The sequence below is a fragment of the Branchiostoma belcheri genome, unplaced genomic scaffold (assembly GCF_001625305.1).
Source record: "Branchiostoma belcheri isolate BF01 breed outbred unplaced genomic scaffold, Haploidv18h27 scaffold141, whole genome shotgun sequence".
NCBI classification, from domain to species: domain Eukaryota; kingdom Metazoa; phylum Chordata; class Leptocardii; order Amphioxiformes; family Branchiostomatidae; genus Branchiostoma; species Branchiostoma belcheri.
In genome coordinates this window covers 312,399-326,214 of record NW_017802836.1, presented here as the reverse complement: position 1 = coordinate 326,214, position 13,816 = coordinate 312,399, and the positions used below count along the sequence as shown (strand labels likewise).

Here is a 13,816-nt window from a genome sequence, read left to right as displayed (position 1 = left end):
CTGAAGACTCAGAGAATTTATTCAGTTGCTTGATTTATTCTATATTATGTAATGTTCTAAGTGAATGTCTAAACTTTACGGACGTATTAATTTTGGACCGTTACTGTACAGTTATTTAGTGATGATTATTCAGTGATTCTACCTTCAAGCATAAGCCTGATTTCCAAGGTGTGGTCTTGATGGCTTAAGTTAACTTAGACTTAAGAAATAGTACGTATTTAAGGTGAACTTTATTTGAATTGACATGAATGTTTATTAACTCTGTACTTAATGTTGCGCCTGGGATTTTTTTCTATCCTTTGTGATTTAGAAGTAAAATTAAGAAGGTCATTGTCATCAGCAAGCCTCCCTTGGTACAACAACTTGACTTAAGGTGAAATAATAACTGACTTCCCAACTCCCTCGACTGCCATCAAGTTATCAGAGGAATCTCTTCCCCTTATTCCAACATCTCGATGGGAACGCAGTACTATCGATTTGCTGATCATAAAAGTCATAAAAAACATCATACAATTCCTCAGAGTTACTCGATTGTGATTGATGCCTTTTTTCGACGTTAGGAAACTTAACGTGCATCAAAATACATCACCTTTCGAACAACACAGGTCTTTAAAGATTATGTATCACATCATTATAAACGTATTTTGCTTTATCCATTGACGTACACACATCCCGTGGTACACAGGTTTTACACAAGAGGAAGCTGATTAAAAACAAATCGATTTCTCACGTTGATTTTAATGGTTTATTTATCTATTGGTTGATCTTCAGTATACATGGGTAGTCCCTTCAGCTAAAATGGGGTGATACCCAAGGGAGCCAGGTTAAACAATATAAAAGAGGTAATATACATTTGTAACATGAAATGATAGTTAACATAGGCGGGATATGTAAAACAAGCTGACTGCTCCCGAACTTTAGCCAACCTTGGTCGGCTGGTGTTCGGGGGAAGGTTCTGAATGTGTGGCAGGGGCTTCAGCCAACCTTGGTCGGCTGGTGTTCGGGGGAAGGTTCTGAATGTGTGTGACAGGGGCTTCAGCCAACCTTGGTCGGCTGGTGGTCGGGGGAAGGTTCTGAATGTGTGTGACAGGGGCTTAAGCCAACCTTGGTCGGCTGGTGGTCGGGTTACCTTTGTAGCATGCAAGTCACCCCAAATTATAGATCGCATCGAGTTAGTATTCCCCCGACCCGAATGTGCATTGAACCTCCGAGTACGTCGCCATAAGTAGAGCGGACGTCCCTTCCCTTGATGTACAATTCGCAAAGGAAATCTGTATTAGAAGCAAAGCAAAATCAATCTTAGTTCCAACAGGCCCGAATTCACAATATTCTGCTCAAACCGGTGTGTCTCCAAGTTTATTTGAATCAATAGATGAAGAGAGGCTGATAGTTGTGAGGGTCGCGTGAATCAATACTGCAAGTGGGCGGTGTGGCGGGGAAACTAGACCCGGAGGAATTAATGACAGTAGCGGTAGAACTTCAGCAGAGCGTGCTTTACAAGCAAGTAGCGGCGGGGGACAGGCAATCAATATCGACAGCAGCAATATGTGCATTTTGGACCGTTTTTACTCGTTGTGCTTGACATTTATTTGTGCTTTGGGAGAATACCGGGTGATTTCGGTGTGTCAGTTATAGCGTCCATACGCGTTTGTCTTAGTATTGATTCTGGGTGACAAGTTTACGCGAGAGGACCAGACCAGGAGTTCTGTTTTGCTTTATTGCAAGTTCTATATATGTATACTAGTTTTGCCCTCTACGAGCCCTCCCACGCATGCACTACATACGCAAAGAACGACAGCCTACCTCCGACTTTCAGTTTATCCAACAACTTTTGGGAGACAACTACAACCGTCAGTGAAACAGATAGCCAACCTTGCCAGCGACAAGGAAAAGTGGAGGGCTCTTGCAGTCGCCCGCGTTGCAGGCGACCGATGATAATTATGACTAGTTTTGTTACCGGGCATCATGGCTTACCGAAGAAGCGCTACCTAGTGAGATATCACAATACTGCACTTACATTTACACAATGTACACATGCCCCAAAATGCACCACAAAGACTTTTAAAAATTTCGGGAAACTGTTCCAGAGTTGTTTTTCTCCAGAACAGTGCTTTAATCAGAACCATATCCAGGCACAAAACTCCAACATACACAGCAAAAAAATTACTACCAATGGTAGTGAATGCCGGTAAAGTCTGGTAAGTATTACAAGCAATCTATTTACCATCGTCGTTAACTTTAGTTACTATATTGTAAAGTCTGATACTGTTTTCAAAGTAAAAATCACATTCTTGTCTTACGATGTTTCATGATCCTCTGTCAGCTGGATTTGAAGATCTGCATGTTTGCACCTGACAGTGACCCCATTCGTCGACATTAGAGCTTCCTTGACTTTCTCCCATTCTTTCTCTCTCTGTTCATCCGATCCGCTACCCGCCATTCCGTCATACAGAAACACTGAAGAGACGCCCGCGTCCACCCTCGCCGAGTGTTTGTTGATAAACCTCTTCAACATTTCCATTATTTTCTCCTGTATGTCGGCTGTGTAGTGAATTGTGAAGAACCTGAGATCCACATAATCTTCTAGGTATTCGATATAGTCGGAGAAAGCCGAAAGACAAGTCGCTGTCGTTAGGTTTCCACCGATTCCGAACTGTCGAAGTTCTGGCATGTTCTTCAAGCTTCCGACTACGGATAAAGCGCCATCTGACGTGATTCTGTTGTAGTGGAGGTACACCTTTTGCATCTTTGTGGTCTTGGCGAAGGACTGTGCTAGCTCGCTCGCGGCATCGTCTCCAAGACTGTTACAGCCAAGGTTCAGAACTTCTAGATTCGCGATGTCTTTTATCCGGCTACCCAGGCCCACACCAGCTTTTTCAGACAACCCGCAACCACTAAACTCCACATGAAGCAAGTTTTCTAACAAACACAGTTTCGTCACCAAAGCCCTCGCTCCTGCGTCCCGTACTTTAATCCCATTGATGTTGAAACGCTCTAGGTTTGGGACATGACGTAACGTCTGCGCGATCGCCAACGCTCCTTTCCCCGTGAACTTGTTTCCGTCAACCTCCATAACTTTCAGATCCGCCATGAGGTAAAATAGTCTGCAGAGGGCTGTGATGTCTTGGTCAGTCAGTTCTCGGAACGACATGACTAAATCCGCCGTCTGAGACAAATCCGAAACTTGCATCATGTTCTGAATGCTCGGAAGTGACTGTAACTTCTGTCCAAGAGTGTTATAAAAAGACACTCTGCTCTCTCCATCCCTGAATTCACAGATCTCCTTACTGTGTTTCACACAGTGTACGACAAACTGAGTGAGCGTCGAAGGCAGCTTTCTACGCTCTTTGGACCAGTAGGAACACAGGGGGTCCCAAAAGAACTCGTCTTCCAGCAGGTTGACCACCACAAGGCGGTAGTTGTACCACGTTTCCAGCAGAGCCTCCCCTCTCTTGGGATCGTCCCAGAAGTAGTCGGCGATGTGAGCGGCCCAGTGTTCCCTGGCAGCGGGGGTTAGGTACCGGGACGATTCGTCTTCGGGTGGTTCTAAGGTAAAAAAAAATGACAAAGATTAAAAATTGGGAAGACAGAAAGTTTAGAAAGCCATCATAGTGCTGTGGAAATTTGTGTTTTTAGTAGTGTGGAACACAGCAAATATTAATACATACTACTGATATCTTAATTCTTACTCAAAAACATTCAGAAATAGTGACCAGACTCTCCAACTCAGTCCTGCTACATAATGTAACCCAACACCACAGGGTGTCTGCTACAGCACCAGTTACCATGGTGACAGTCTGGTGCAGGTCATTGACCTTATTTTTTTAAGAGGAAGAGGAAAAGGCAGAGCAAAAACAATATGTTTTCCTTCTGTGAAGATAAAAATAATTTATATCCAGTTGCAAAAATATCTATTGTTACCGGATGACATGCTAACTTTTTAACTTTCATACCTTGCGAATCATCCGTATCTTCGTCTTCTGAATCTTCCACGTCTCCGTCGTCTTCAGAATTTTCAAACCCTCCCGGCGTAATCTCTTCTCGGTCCTCCCCTCTCTGATCATCATCTTCCTCTTCGAAACCATCGTTGTAAAAACCCGTGACGTCACTGACGCTTCCCTCGCTCCCCTGCTGCTCGCGGAGTGATACAACATCCTCCATCAGTAAGACGTCCTCCCCCTCCAGTGAGGAGTCCGATGGATGTGGAACGACGGGAAGACTTGGCTTCTGTTCTAAGACATTGTTGAGACAAAAAAAGTCCGCCCAGTTAGTATCAATCTGATATCACACTAGAAGAAGGACTATAAGACAAAGAAACGCTAATTACCGTATGTCCAGAGCATAGCATACAAAACCATTTCTATCTGTTGCGGTATAAAAGAGAGCTGCTAGTGATCCTGGCCTTTGTTTTACCAATGCCTACCCACATACCGACACCACAAAATATGTCTTCTACAGCACCAGTTACCATGGTGACAGCGTCTGGCCCAAGCCATTGGCCTTATGTGTTTAGAGAAGAGGAAGAAGTAGAAGAAGAAGAAGAGGAAAAGGGAGAAACAAAGCCAAAACAATATGTTTTCCTTCTGCCAAGGTCAACACTATCACCTTCTTCATGCAGAAGATTCGCCAGATGATCACAGCCCGTCTCCTGCAGTGCCTTCCTAAACCGGTAGAAGTCGTCGTCGTCCTTTCCCTTCATGATGTCGACCAGGTCATTGACCCTCTCCTCTCGGCTGGGGCTGCTCAGTATGTAGTCTTGTTCGTCATCAGTGATGACCTGTGATGGCGGTAAACTCATAAGGTCAATGACCTGGACCAGACTTCTGTTACCATGGTAACATGGTATACTTTTGTAGAAAATCATGACCTCTGACCTCTCAGACACCTAGCATATGAAAAAAAAAAACATTTGACTAACTTGTATAATGTAGAATTGTTATCAATTGATGTTATTAACTGATTTAAATGTGTCTTTTTACTCTCCAAAACCTAGCAAATGATACTCTAGGCTAGCATTTCTATGTAATTTTGTTTTATGAGGTTATTGATTGGAAAAGTTATTTTAATGGTGTTTGTTGTATTATTATTTTATTAGATGGCGAATGTAAATAGTTGTAATGATATTTGTATTTTACAATGAATGTAAGAGGACTCCAGGAAGAGTAGTGGTTATATACAGTCACTAATTGGATGTTCCTGAAACAAACAAACAAACCTCATAGAAGAACAGTTCCTCCAGCACTGCAGTGAATGCCGGGATAGGAAGGGAGTTGACGATGACAGTTTGGTACTGGTCTAAGAGATCCAAATGTTTGAAGTCCATTGTTTGGAAACCTTGCTTTCGTGTGCCCCCTTCCTAAAGTAATAAAAAGAGAAAAGAGAAAATATGTAGTGTTATGAATTATATAATTCCTTCAATTGGGAACGGTCTACCCTAACAAACTACAGCTCTGTAGTTCCACTAGTTACAGTAGTTCCCTACTTAAACATATTCATGTATTCATATTTATGGTGACCAGCCCCTCCGACTCTGTCCTGCCACTTGCTACATTATGCAATCCAATACCACAGTAATGCAGAACTTACATGTAGGCATCGAAACCTAAGCAAGTAGGAGAATTTACAAGTTTACTGGTTGAGTGGTTGTGTATAAGAAAACCTCGGCATATAAGTGGAATGCGTATAAGTAGAATGTGGTACACATAACTTCAGAACACTGGCATTATTGTCCGGATGCAAATGGTCCGACATGAAGTGTGATATATATGCATGCCTGAACCGTTAGAATGGGAAAAGAACCGTCGACCTATATTGAACGGCACCTGAGAAAACTCGGCCGGTCTCAGTTGGTTTAACATGTAAACCACTCGAGACATCTGATCTTGTAGCGACAACATACGTCATTTCCCACATACTAGAACTTTAGCAGACCATATGGTCAGCATATTTCACTTTTTTTGTTATAAGCGCATCTGATATGGATATTTGAAATGCACATAATCATGTTCTGTTGCAAAGTAGTTGATCAACAAACAACACAGGCACATGACCCCCATGGTACACAGGTATCCCTCGCTTTTGTTGAAGCACGTATCACATGTTGACTGGCTTACAATTTTTTTAGTCTACTTGGAAGCCAAAACGTAGAACTCATACATTACGTTTTACGTGGAACGATGTTCACAGAAATTCAGTTTAGGTTCAACATTTTGAGTGAGACCTACATCAGTGCACATTTGTCGTCAACAGTGAGTTTTCATGGTCAGTGACACTTCTTTCAAAGCTTTGAAAGCACACTCACCTCACTTACACTCTGGAAACCCGGTGTACATTTTTTCTTGGGTGAGCCACAGTCTTGTCTGAAGACGACGAACTAAAAAGAAGACCTTCTACCGGACTTTTCGTTCTCCATGGGCAAACTAGGCTCCCCAAATGTCACATCTACCATAGACTAACGTTAAACATGCATGCAACCACGCCCCAGATTCTTTCTCAGTCAAGAAAGCTAGATGGTTCCGCTCTAATGCGTAAAATGGCGTCAGAAGTTTTGGATGTCACACGGCCGTGCAGTGTGGCTAAAGAAAGCATCCTTGGTCCGTGCAAGGCGTCAATAGGAGCTGTGGGGTAAACAAACAAAACATTATCAGGTTGGTCATGCGATCTGCCTCCCACAAAACAAGGTCCGGGGCACTGGGGTTTATTCTGTTATCGACGCCCATTGTGATTTTTGTTCAAACTGTTTTGATATAGTTTCAAAATACAAATTTCTAGCTGCTATTCCTGTTAAAAACCAAGAAAGTGACCACTCAATAACTGAGCGATAACTTTTTGCACACAGAACATGCAGCAGTTGTTGTTTGTTCCATTTTTATTTTATTTTAGCTGTTTTTCTTTGAATCCATATTTCGTGTTTGTAATATATATAGCTACAATTATTTTTGTGTTATACTTTTTTTAGTTTGCCCGCTCACTTAAGCTTTTTGATGTGAGTTCAGTCAACCACCATATCTGCAAACAAATGTAGGGGGATCAACTGACTGAGTATTATCTGACTGTGTTTCTAATTCTTTCAGTGGTTCATGTGTGTATCTTTTTGCATTCCCCTTAAAAAAAGCCTAAAAACCAAACTAAAAACACTTAGCCGAACCCTACATCTGCTTGGAGAATATCATCCACCTGCACACGCATAGGATCACCAGGTCCTGTAACCTTTGACCTTTAGAAATCCAATATGGCTGCCCGTCTCCTGACCAAAACTTTCCTGCTGCCCGTTCGCGGCCGTTTTGCCGCCTCTGTCGTCTCGTCTCCTGCGAGATGTCAGTCGTCAGGCCAGCCTCTGACGCAGGAAGTCGGCGAGGAGCTTTCGGACGAGGCGATTTTCTCCCACGAGCACGTAGAGCTGCGTAGAACGCTGAACAAGGTACTTACGTAAGAAGGGGGAGGGGGGCGTGTTGACAGTCTGTTGCAAGGTTTCTCTTGTTTTCAGTCTTACGAAGGGTTTATATGGAGACTAATCGCTTGCCTACAGTTTTAGGATATATCTGCTAGTCGTAGGCTGTTGCAAGGCTTCTCTTGCACGCAGTCTTAGTATGCATGGAGGTTATGATTTTTAAAAATAGCAGGGCTATCTCTTGCTTACAGCCTTTGAAGTATAATGTTACATGGCGCCAAAAAGCAGTTACTCAAGCAACTGGATATGATTTGGGAAACGGTCAGACGTTACATAAAGCCCCTAGCCATGAAGACATTTGCTTCTTTTGCCTACAGTCCTAGTATATATCCCGTACAAGAAGACTCCATGCAAAATTATAGAAGTCTTGCATCTTTCCTTCCAGATTATTGAGAATGACATCAACCCGTACGTGGATGAGTGGGAGGAGGCTAAGATGTTCCCGGCTCACAGGGTCTTTAAGAAGCTTGGAGATGCCGGCTTCTTGGGTGTTAACAGACCTCCAGGTATACAATAACTATTTCTCTATTTTAGGTATTATTAGAGGCCATTTTGTATTTGAAGTTTGGATTAAGATGATTGTTATTTAACATTACACAACATATTCCATCAAATTCACATGCTAACAAAAAAAGTAACAAGTACATGTACTATTAGTTTCTACACAATATTCAATGATAATTGTACAGTTATGATGGCTAGCCCTTTATAATAGCCCCTGGCTAGTTCGCTTCTGGCTGTATAGCATTATATAGTTTTATAAATGAATTCAAATCAAATCAAATCAAATTAAACAATAGATAGTTTATGGAGATGGTTTGAATTTACTTGTAATAATCTGTCGTGGGGAAAAAAACTCCACAGCTCTAAACACAGTTTCATACTACTAGTAAGTATACCACATTAGATCAATTCAAGAGGTAATTATACTAGGGTCAGACAATTCAAAACATATGATAAACAGTCTAATATATTCTTCTCTGTAGAGTATGGTGGCCTGGGTCTGGATTACTCCTATAATGTAGCAGTGGCTGAAGAACTGGGGAACGTCAAATGTGGAGGCATCCCCATGGCCATAGGGGTGCAGACTGACATGGCTACTCCTGCTCTGGCAAGGTAATGCTTGTGCAATTTAGGGAGTAAAACGTAGTCTGATACGCCATAGTCTTTTTGAGGGGGCAGGGGCAGTGGGTTGTTCGTAAGCTGTGTAGGGCATGGTAGCTGGTGTGTCACGCCGAAAGGTGGTTATACCGGCTATACAGATACAGATATATGTATTGGAAGGCAGAGCCCATCCCTCTCAATCCACTGACTTTTATGCTCCCAATTGAAGTCAGATGCCTTCTTTATACCTGGGTGTAACTAGCTTATATATATATATATAATAGGACACAATTTGTAGCCATGAATGGAAGGAAATGTATGACATCTTGGTCTCTAGATCTTGTTCACTCACCTAGCCACTTGGTCATTTGAGAACTGGTGTTTTAAAAATTGTTTCTATGTTGCATTTAGTTGAAACAGATGAGTTAATTTGATACCTTGGCAGATAGGTTATAAGTATGACCATAAATACATTTTTTGTGTTAATTGTTGCAGGTTTGGCAGTGATCATGTGAAGAAAGAGTTTCTGGCCCCGTCCATCGCTGGCGAGAAGGTGGCCTGTCTGGGAGTTAGTGAGGTTGGAGCAGGGTCAGATGTCAGCAGTGAGTAGGAACTTTACCTCTTAGTCTATTTCTCTCTCCCTCTTCCTCATCTCTGTCTGCCTTCCTGTCATTCTTTTATTTTCTCTTTCTTTCTTTCTTTCTTTCTTTCTTTCTTTCTTTCTTTCTTTCTTTCTTTCTTTCTCTTCTTTCTTTCTTTCTCTGTCTGTTATGTCTGCCTTTTTACGTCTTTCTCAGCCCTTGTCTTTGTTGCTGTGCATCTCTCTCCCTTTCTCTGACTCTCGCTTTCTTTGCATATCAAATAGCAAGAAAGATTAGCTGCATAAGACTAGTTTGTATGAAAGAGTTGAATCCATGTACTGGGTTTATACATCCATTGATTTTCATTGGCTGTATTGACTGTTGCCACGTAAAACAAAATAATGGCAATGGTTTCTGAACAGTTTTTGATATGATCCATACTTCCTACATTCTTAGCAGTGCAGGTAAAGTTTCCATCTTACCTGCAGTATAGGTATCCAGGAAAAGTATTTTGAGCCCGGGTAGAACTATAATACTCTACCCTCTGTACCACCAGGTATCAAGACCGTAGCTAAGAAAAGTGGAGGTGATTACATCATCAATGGGGGAAAGATGTGGACAACTAGCGGGCTGCAGGCTGACTGGATGTGTCTGTTAGCCAACACCAGCGACGGCCCTCCTCACAGAAACAAGTCACTCATCTGTCTCCCCATGGATCTTCCAGGTAACTTAGGCCTGGGAAAACCTGCTGACCCTTAAAAAATAAACAAGCCTGTAGGTTGCCCAAAATCTAATCTTTTTGAGGTCTCATAAAGACCTACACATATACATTATACAAGTATCAAAACAATTCATCCATAGTTTCTTGAGTTACTAGTATCATGCTAAACCACATAAAACATATGCCGAAGGTAATACATATATATAAAAGAGAATCCCTGTCTACCAACTCTTTATTTTTCAGGACTGAAATCAGATACACAAGTTGTTTTTTTTCCTAGGGTTAATATACATGTACTGTATACTTTTGTTTTTAGCCAATACAAGATGATGTATGGGGTTGTGTCAGTTTCAAGTTTCTTATTTTTTGTGTATCATTCCATCTTATATTTCCATCCAATTTAATTTCTTCTAGCATTCTGTCTAGTCTAAAGTTAGAACAAAAGGTTGATGCCAAGACTTTATTTAAACTCAGGATCTTTGGTTTACTACAATATTCTGCAGGGATACAAAAAGCAAAGATAGACAAGATCGGCATGCATAGCTCCGACACTGCACAGATTTTCCTGGAGGATGTCCGAGTGCCTCAGTCCTACCTCATCGGAGACGAAGGGATGGGCTTCACCTACCAAATGCTGCAGTTCCAAGAGGAAAGGCTGTGGGGCGCTGCTGCATGTAAGCATTTAAATCTGTTGCAAGAAAATGTACAAGAGTTTGTGGAGCATGCTGAATTATGTTCTAGAGCTGTATAAGAAGCTATGAGGAATGAAAACTGTTTAATAGCAAACTCCAGTCAGAATCACTGACTGAGAAAGGTGTTTAATAGGCATCGAAACATAAGCAGGTGAAAGGCATTAATGGTTGTGTAAATGGAAACTCCAATATCCTATGCTCTATAGCAACATTTTGGACAGGCATTTAAGACACATAATGTACATCAGTAAAACATGCACATAAAGTATGCAAATTATTGTGGAGAGGATTAAAGAGACTTAGCAGCTAAGAGAGGTTTGGTGACCGGGGTAGAGAAAGACATTTCTTGTGATTGTCTTTTCAGCCCTGTTGCCCCTCGATAATGTCATAAAGGAGACAGTTGAGTACACCAGACAGAGGAAGATCTTTGGACAGCCCCTCCTGAACAGCCAGGTCGTCCACTTCAAACTGGCCGAGCTGCAGGCTGAGGTGGAGTGTCTGAGATCACTTGTCTATAGAGCAACCGGTAAGGTATACAGATAAAGCATGTCAGCAGAATGTACTGTGCCTTTGCGAAACCTGTAATGTATTTTGCATAGCTCTTGGGCTTCTCGTTTAAGGGCATATTTAAGGATGAAATTCTATTTAATATCTATTTATAGTTTTTAAGTGTAGTGTTGGAATAGATATTGTCTGCAACAGGCAAATTCTGATGTATTGTTGACCACACTTTCAATATGAATACTGTGAAAAATATGAATACTGTACGTGTGAAAAATCCGTTCATGCAGGTGCAGTATATTCTGCCAACATGCTTATGAATAACATACATGTGCAAATTATAGCTTCTGCTTGACACAATTTACTGTCTGCTCAATTTGGTCTGTTTGATATTTCAGGCCACTGATTTGAAAGATATTTTTAAACACTGTTTGATGCTCTCAGTATTTATGCATTCCTCCATACATAATTTCATCTGGTTGGTGAATGATTGGATAGTAAATTTCTTTATTCTCAACCACTTTTCTAGCACGACCCAATGTTTTGATGATGGTTTGTGGTTCTAAAGAAAACATACATAATATCAAATTTCTCTATTCTCAACCTCTTGTTTAACGTTTCGATGGTTTGTGATGAAAGAACATGGCTTTGTACTATGTTTTTCAAAAATACTTCAAAAAAGTCTAAAATCTCTGATTTTTCTGTTTTATAAAGGGATGTACATTCAGGGCAAAGATGTGACGAAGCTGGCTTCCATGGCGAAGCTGAAGGGCGGCCGACTGGCGAGAGAAGTGACAGACTCCTGTCTGCAGTACTGGGGAGGGATGGGGTATACATCTGAGGTCATGGTCAGCAGAGCATTCAGGTAAATCTGTTACAATGGGAATAGTATCTCTGTGTATCTGTATCTGTATAGCCGGTATAACTGCCTTTCGACATAACACACCAGCTTCGCAGGCACACGGCACGGCGGCAGCTGGCTAATGTATATTACACCGATCGACTTGTTACACCTAACCCTTGAACATCTAACCCTAGACATTGTTTAACACTATGTAATGACAATGCCCGTACTGTACTGTACTGTGTAATACATTATCAGTACCTTTTGTAGATTATAAGAAGGTAAGAATTGTAAGAATTATATGATAGATCATATTAATTTTTTTATGATTTTAATTTTAATAAGGTTTCCTGGTCCATGTGAAGGCATTGTGTCAGGCTTGGTTTTCCAAAATTATGGTTGCCTATACTAACCCATAGTAATAAAGAATGCATGTTTAAACCTATTGTATCATTTTGAAGAAAAATCAGTATCAGTATAAGTGATTAACATAACATTTTTTTCCAATATGAGAGCCTTAGTTTCTTCTGGCAACCTTTGTTTTTGTTTTTTAATCAGGAAAATACTCATTTTTACATGGCTGTTTTGTAAAAGCTTTATGCCCGTGCTCTGCAAACATTATTAATGCTTAATCTATGGACCATAACAATGTTTTTTTTCTATTTCCAGGGATTTCAGGTTGTTTTCTATTGGGGGTGGTGCCGATGAGGTTATGATGTCCATAATTTCCAAGTACATGGGTACTCTGCCCAAACTGAAGGCAACGTAGTGCCCATCTGCTGGGTTGAATTTGCCAATTTGCAAATGACATGTAAACTAGAGAAGTAACATTTGCAAGGCAAATGCATAATGTTTACCTTCGGACATGGTCTGCTCTGTTAATTCTTACTCAAACACATTCACATACATGTACTACTAGTTTATGGTGACAGGAGCAGAGCAGACCATGAAATTGCAACATTATGTAACCCAACACCAGTCACCATGGTGACAGACATCAACAAATCATGTCATTGGTCAGGTCAGAGGTCACTGGAGAAGAAGAAGAAACTGAGCAAAAACTATGTTTTCCTTTCGGTAAACATAATTACAGACATATCTGTCAATGCTAATAACATGCAAGCAGACAAGAACAACATTAGATAACATTGATTTTTATTTCAATGCTTTATTTTAAAAGAGTGTATTTCACTGCCACAGATACTTTGACGCTATGAGTGTGGATACTATTATTTCCTTGTATGTTCTATGGTCAACTCTCAAATAATGCGTGAAGTGAACAGGAAATGTGTATATAATGTAGCATACCAAATGTCACTACAGTAGTTAAATGTCGACGACTAAGCTTGGCCGGTCATGTTGTACATAGTGAAGAACCAACCAGTATGCTTCTACTTTGGAACCCTGATACAAAGAGAAGAGTTGGACGTCCAAACATAACACTTAAAAAACTTAAAGACACTGAAACAGGCTTGGAGGACTTAGAACTTATCTCTGTGATGAATGACAAACAGTTCTGGAGATCAAACTTTGTATGCTCCACCACTTCGGAGGATGATAGATGATGATGAATGTAGCAGTAATTGTCATAACAGGGTATTTTTTTTCTCGTACTCGAAATTTACTTGTTTTTTATTACAGTTTTTGATGGGGTCTAAAAGATCTTGGTGAGCAACTAATTATATAAAGAGCTATATTACAGCTTAAGAGTTATATTACAGCTGAGTACTTTAAATACACTCTATTAAGGTGTCAACCTTATTTTGTGATTTTCCAAGCAGCGAAACATCTACATCACATAAAAGATCTTGGTGAGCAACTAAAGAGCTATATTACAGCTTATGAGTTATATTACAGCTGAATACTTAAAATACACTCTACCAAGGTGTCAACCTTATTTTGTTATTTTACAAGCAGCGAAAC

General features: G+C 40.8%; 2 protein-coding genes across 2 annotated transcripts; one reads left to right on the top strand and one right to left on the bottom strand.

Moving 5' to 3' along the window:
• Nucleotides 1-2,296: 2,296 nt before the first annotated feature.
• LOC109464808 lies at nucleotides 2,297-5,346 on the bottom strand. Its single transcript, XM_019761881.1, has 4 exons — nucleotides 5,216-5,346; nucleotides 4,606-4,777; nucleotides 3,954-4,232; nucleotides 2,297-3,546 (listed from the first exon to the last, which is right to left on the bottom strand). Exons 1-4 carry the CDS (start codon nucleotides 5,321-5,323, stop codon nucleotides 2,297-2,299), a joined length of 1,809 nt encoding a protein of 602 aa, XP_019617440.1. The 5' UTR covers nucleotides 5,324-5,346.
• Nucleotides 5,347-7,215: 1,869 nt separating this feature from the next.
• On the top strand, nucleotides 7,216-13,631 carry LOC109464845 (probable acyl-CoA dehydrogenase 6). Its single transcript, XM_019761933.1, has 9 exons — nucleotides 7,216-7,420; nucleotides 7,836-7,956; nucleotides 8,437-8,566; nucleotides 9,050-9,156; nucleotides 9,692-9,859; nucleotides 10,360-10,530; nucleotides 10,913-11,074; nucleotides 11,764-11,914; nucleotides 12,563-13,631. The coding sequence occupies exons 1-9, from the start codon at nucleotides 7,232-7,234 to the stop codon at nucleotides 12,660-12,662; spliced, it is 1,299 nt and encodes a 432-aa protein (XP_019617492.1). The 5' UTR covers nucleotides 7,216-7,231; the 3' UTR covers nucleotides 12,663-13,631.
• The last annotated feature ends 185 nt before the right edge of the window (nucleotides 13,632-13,816 follow it).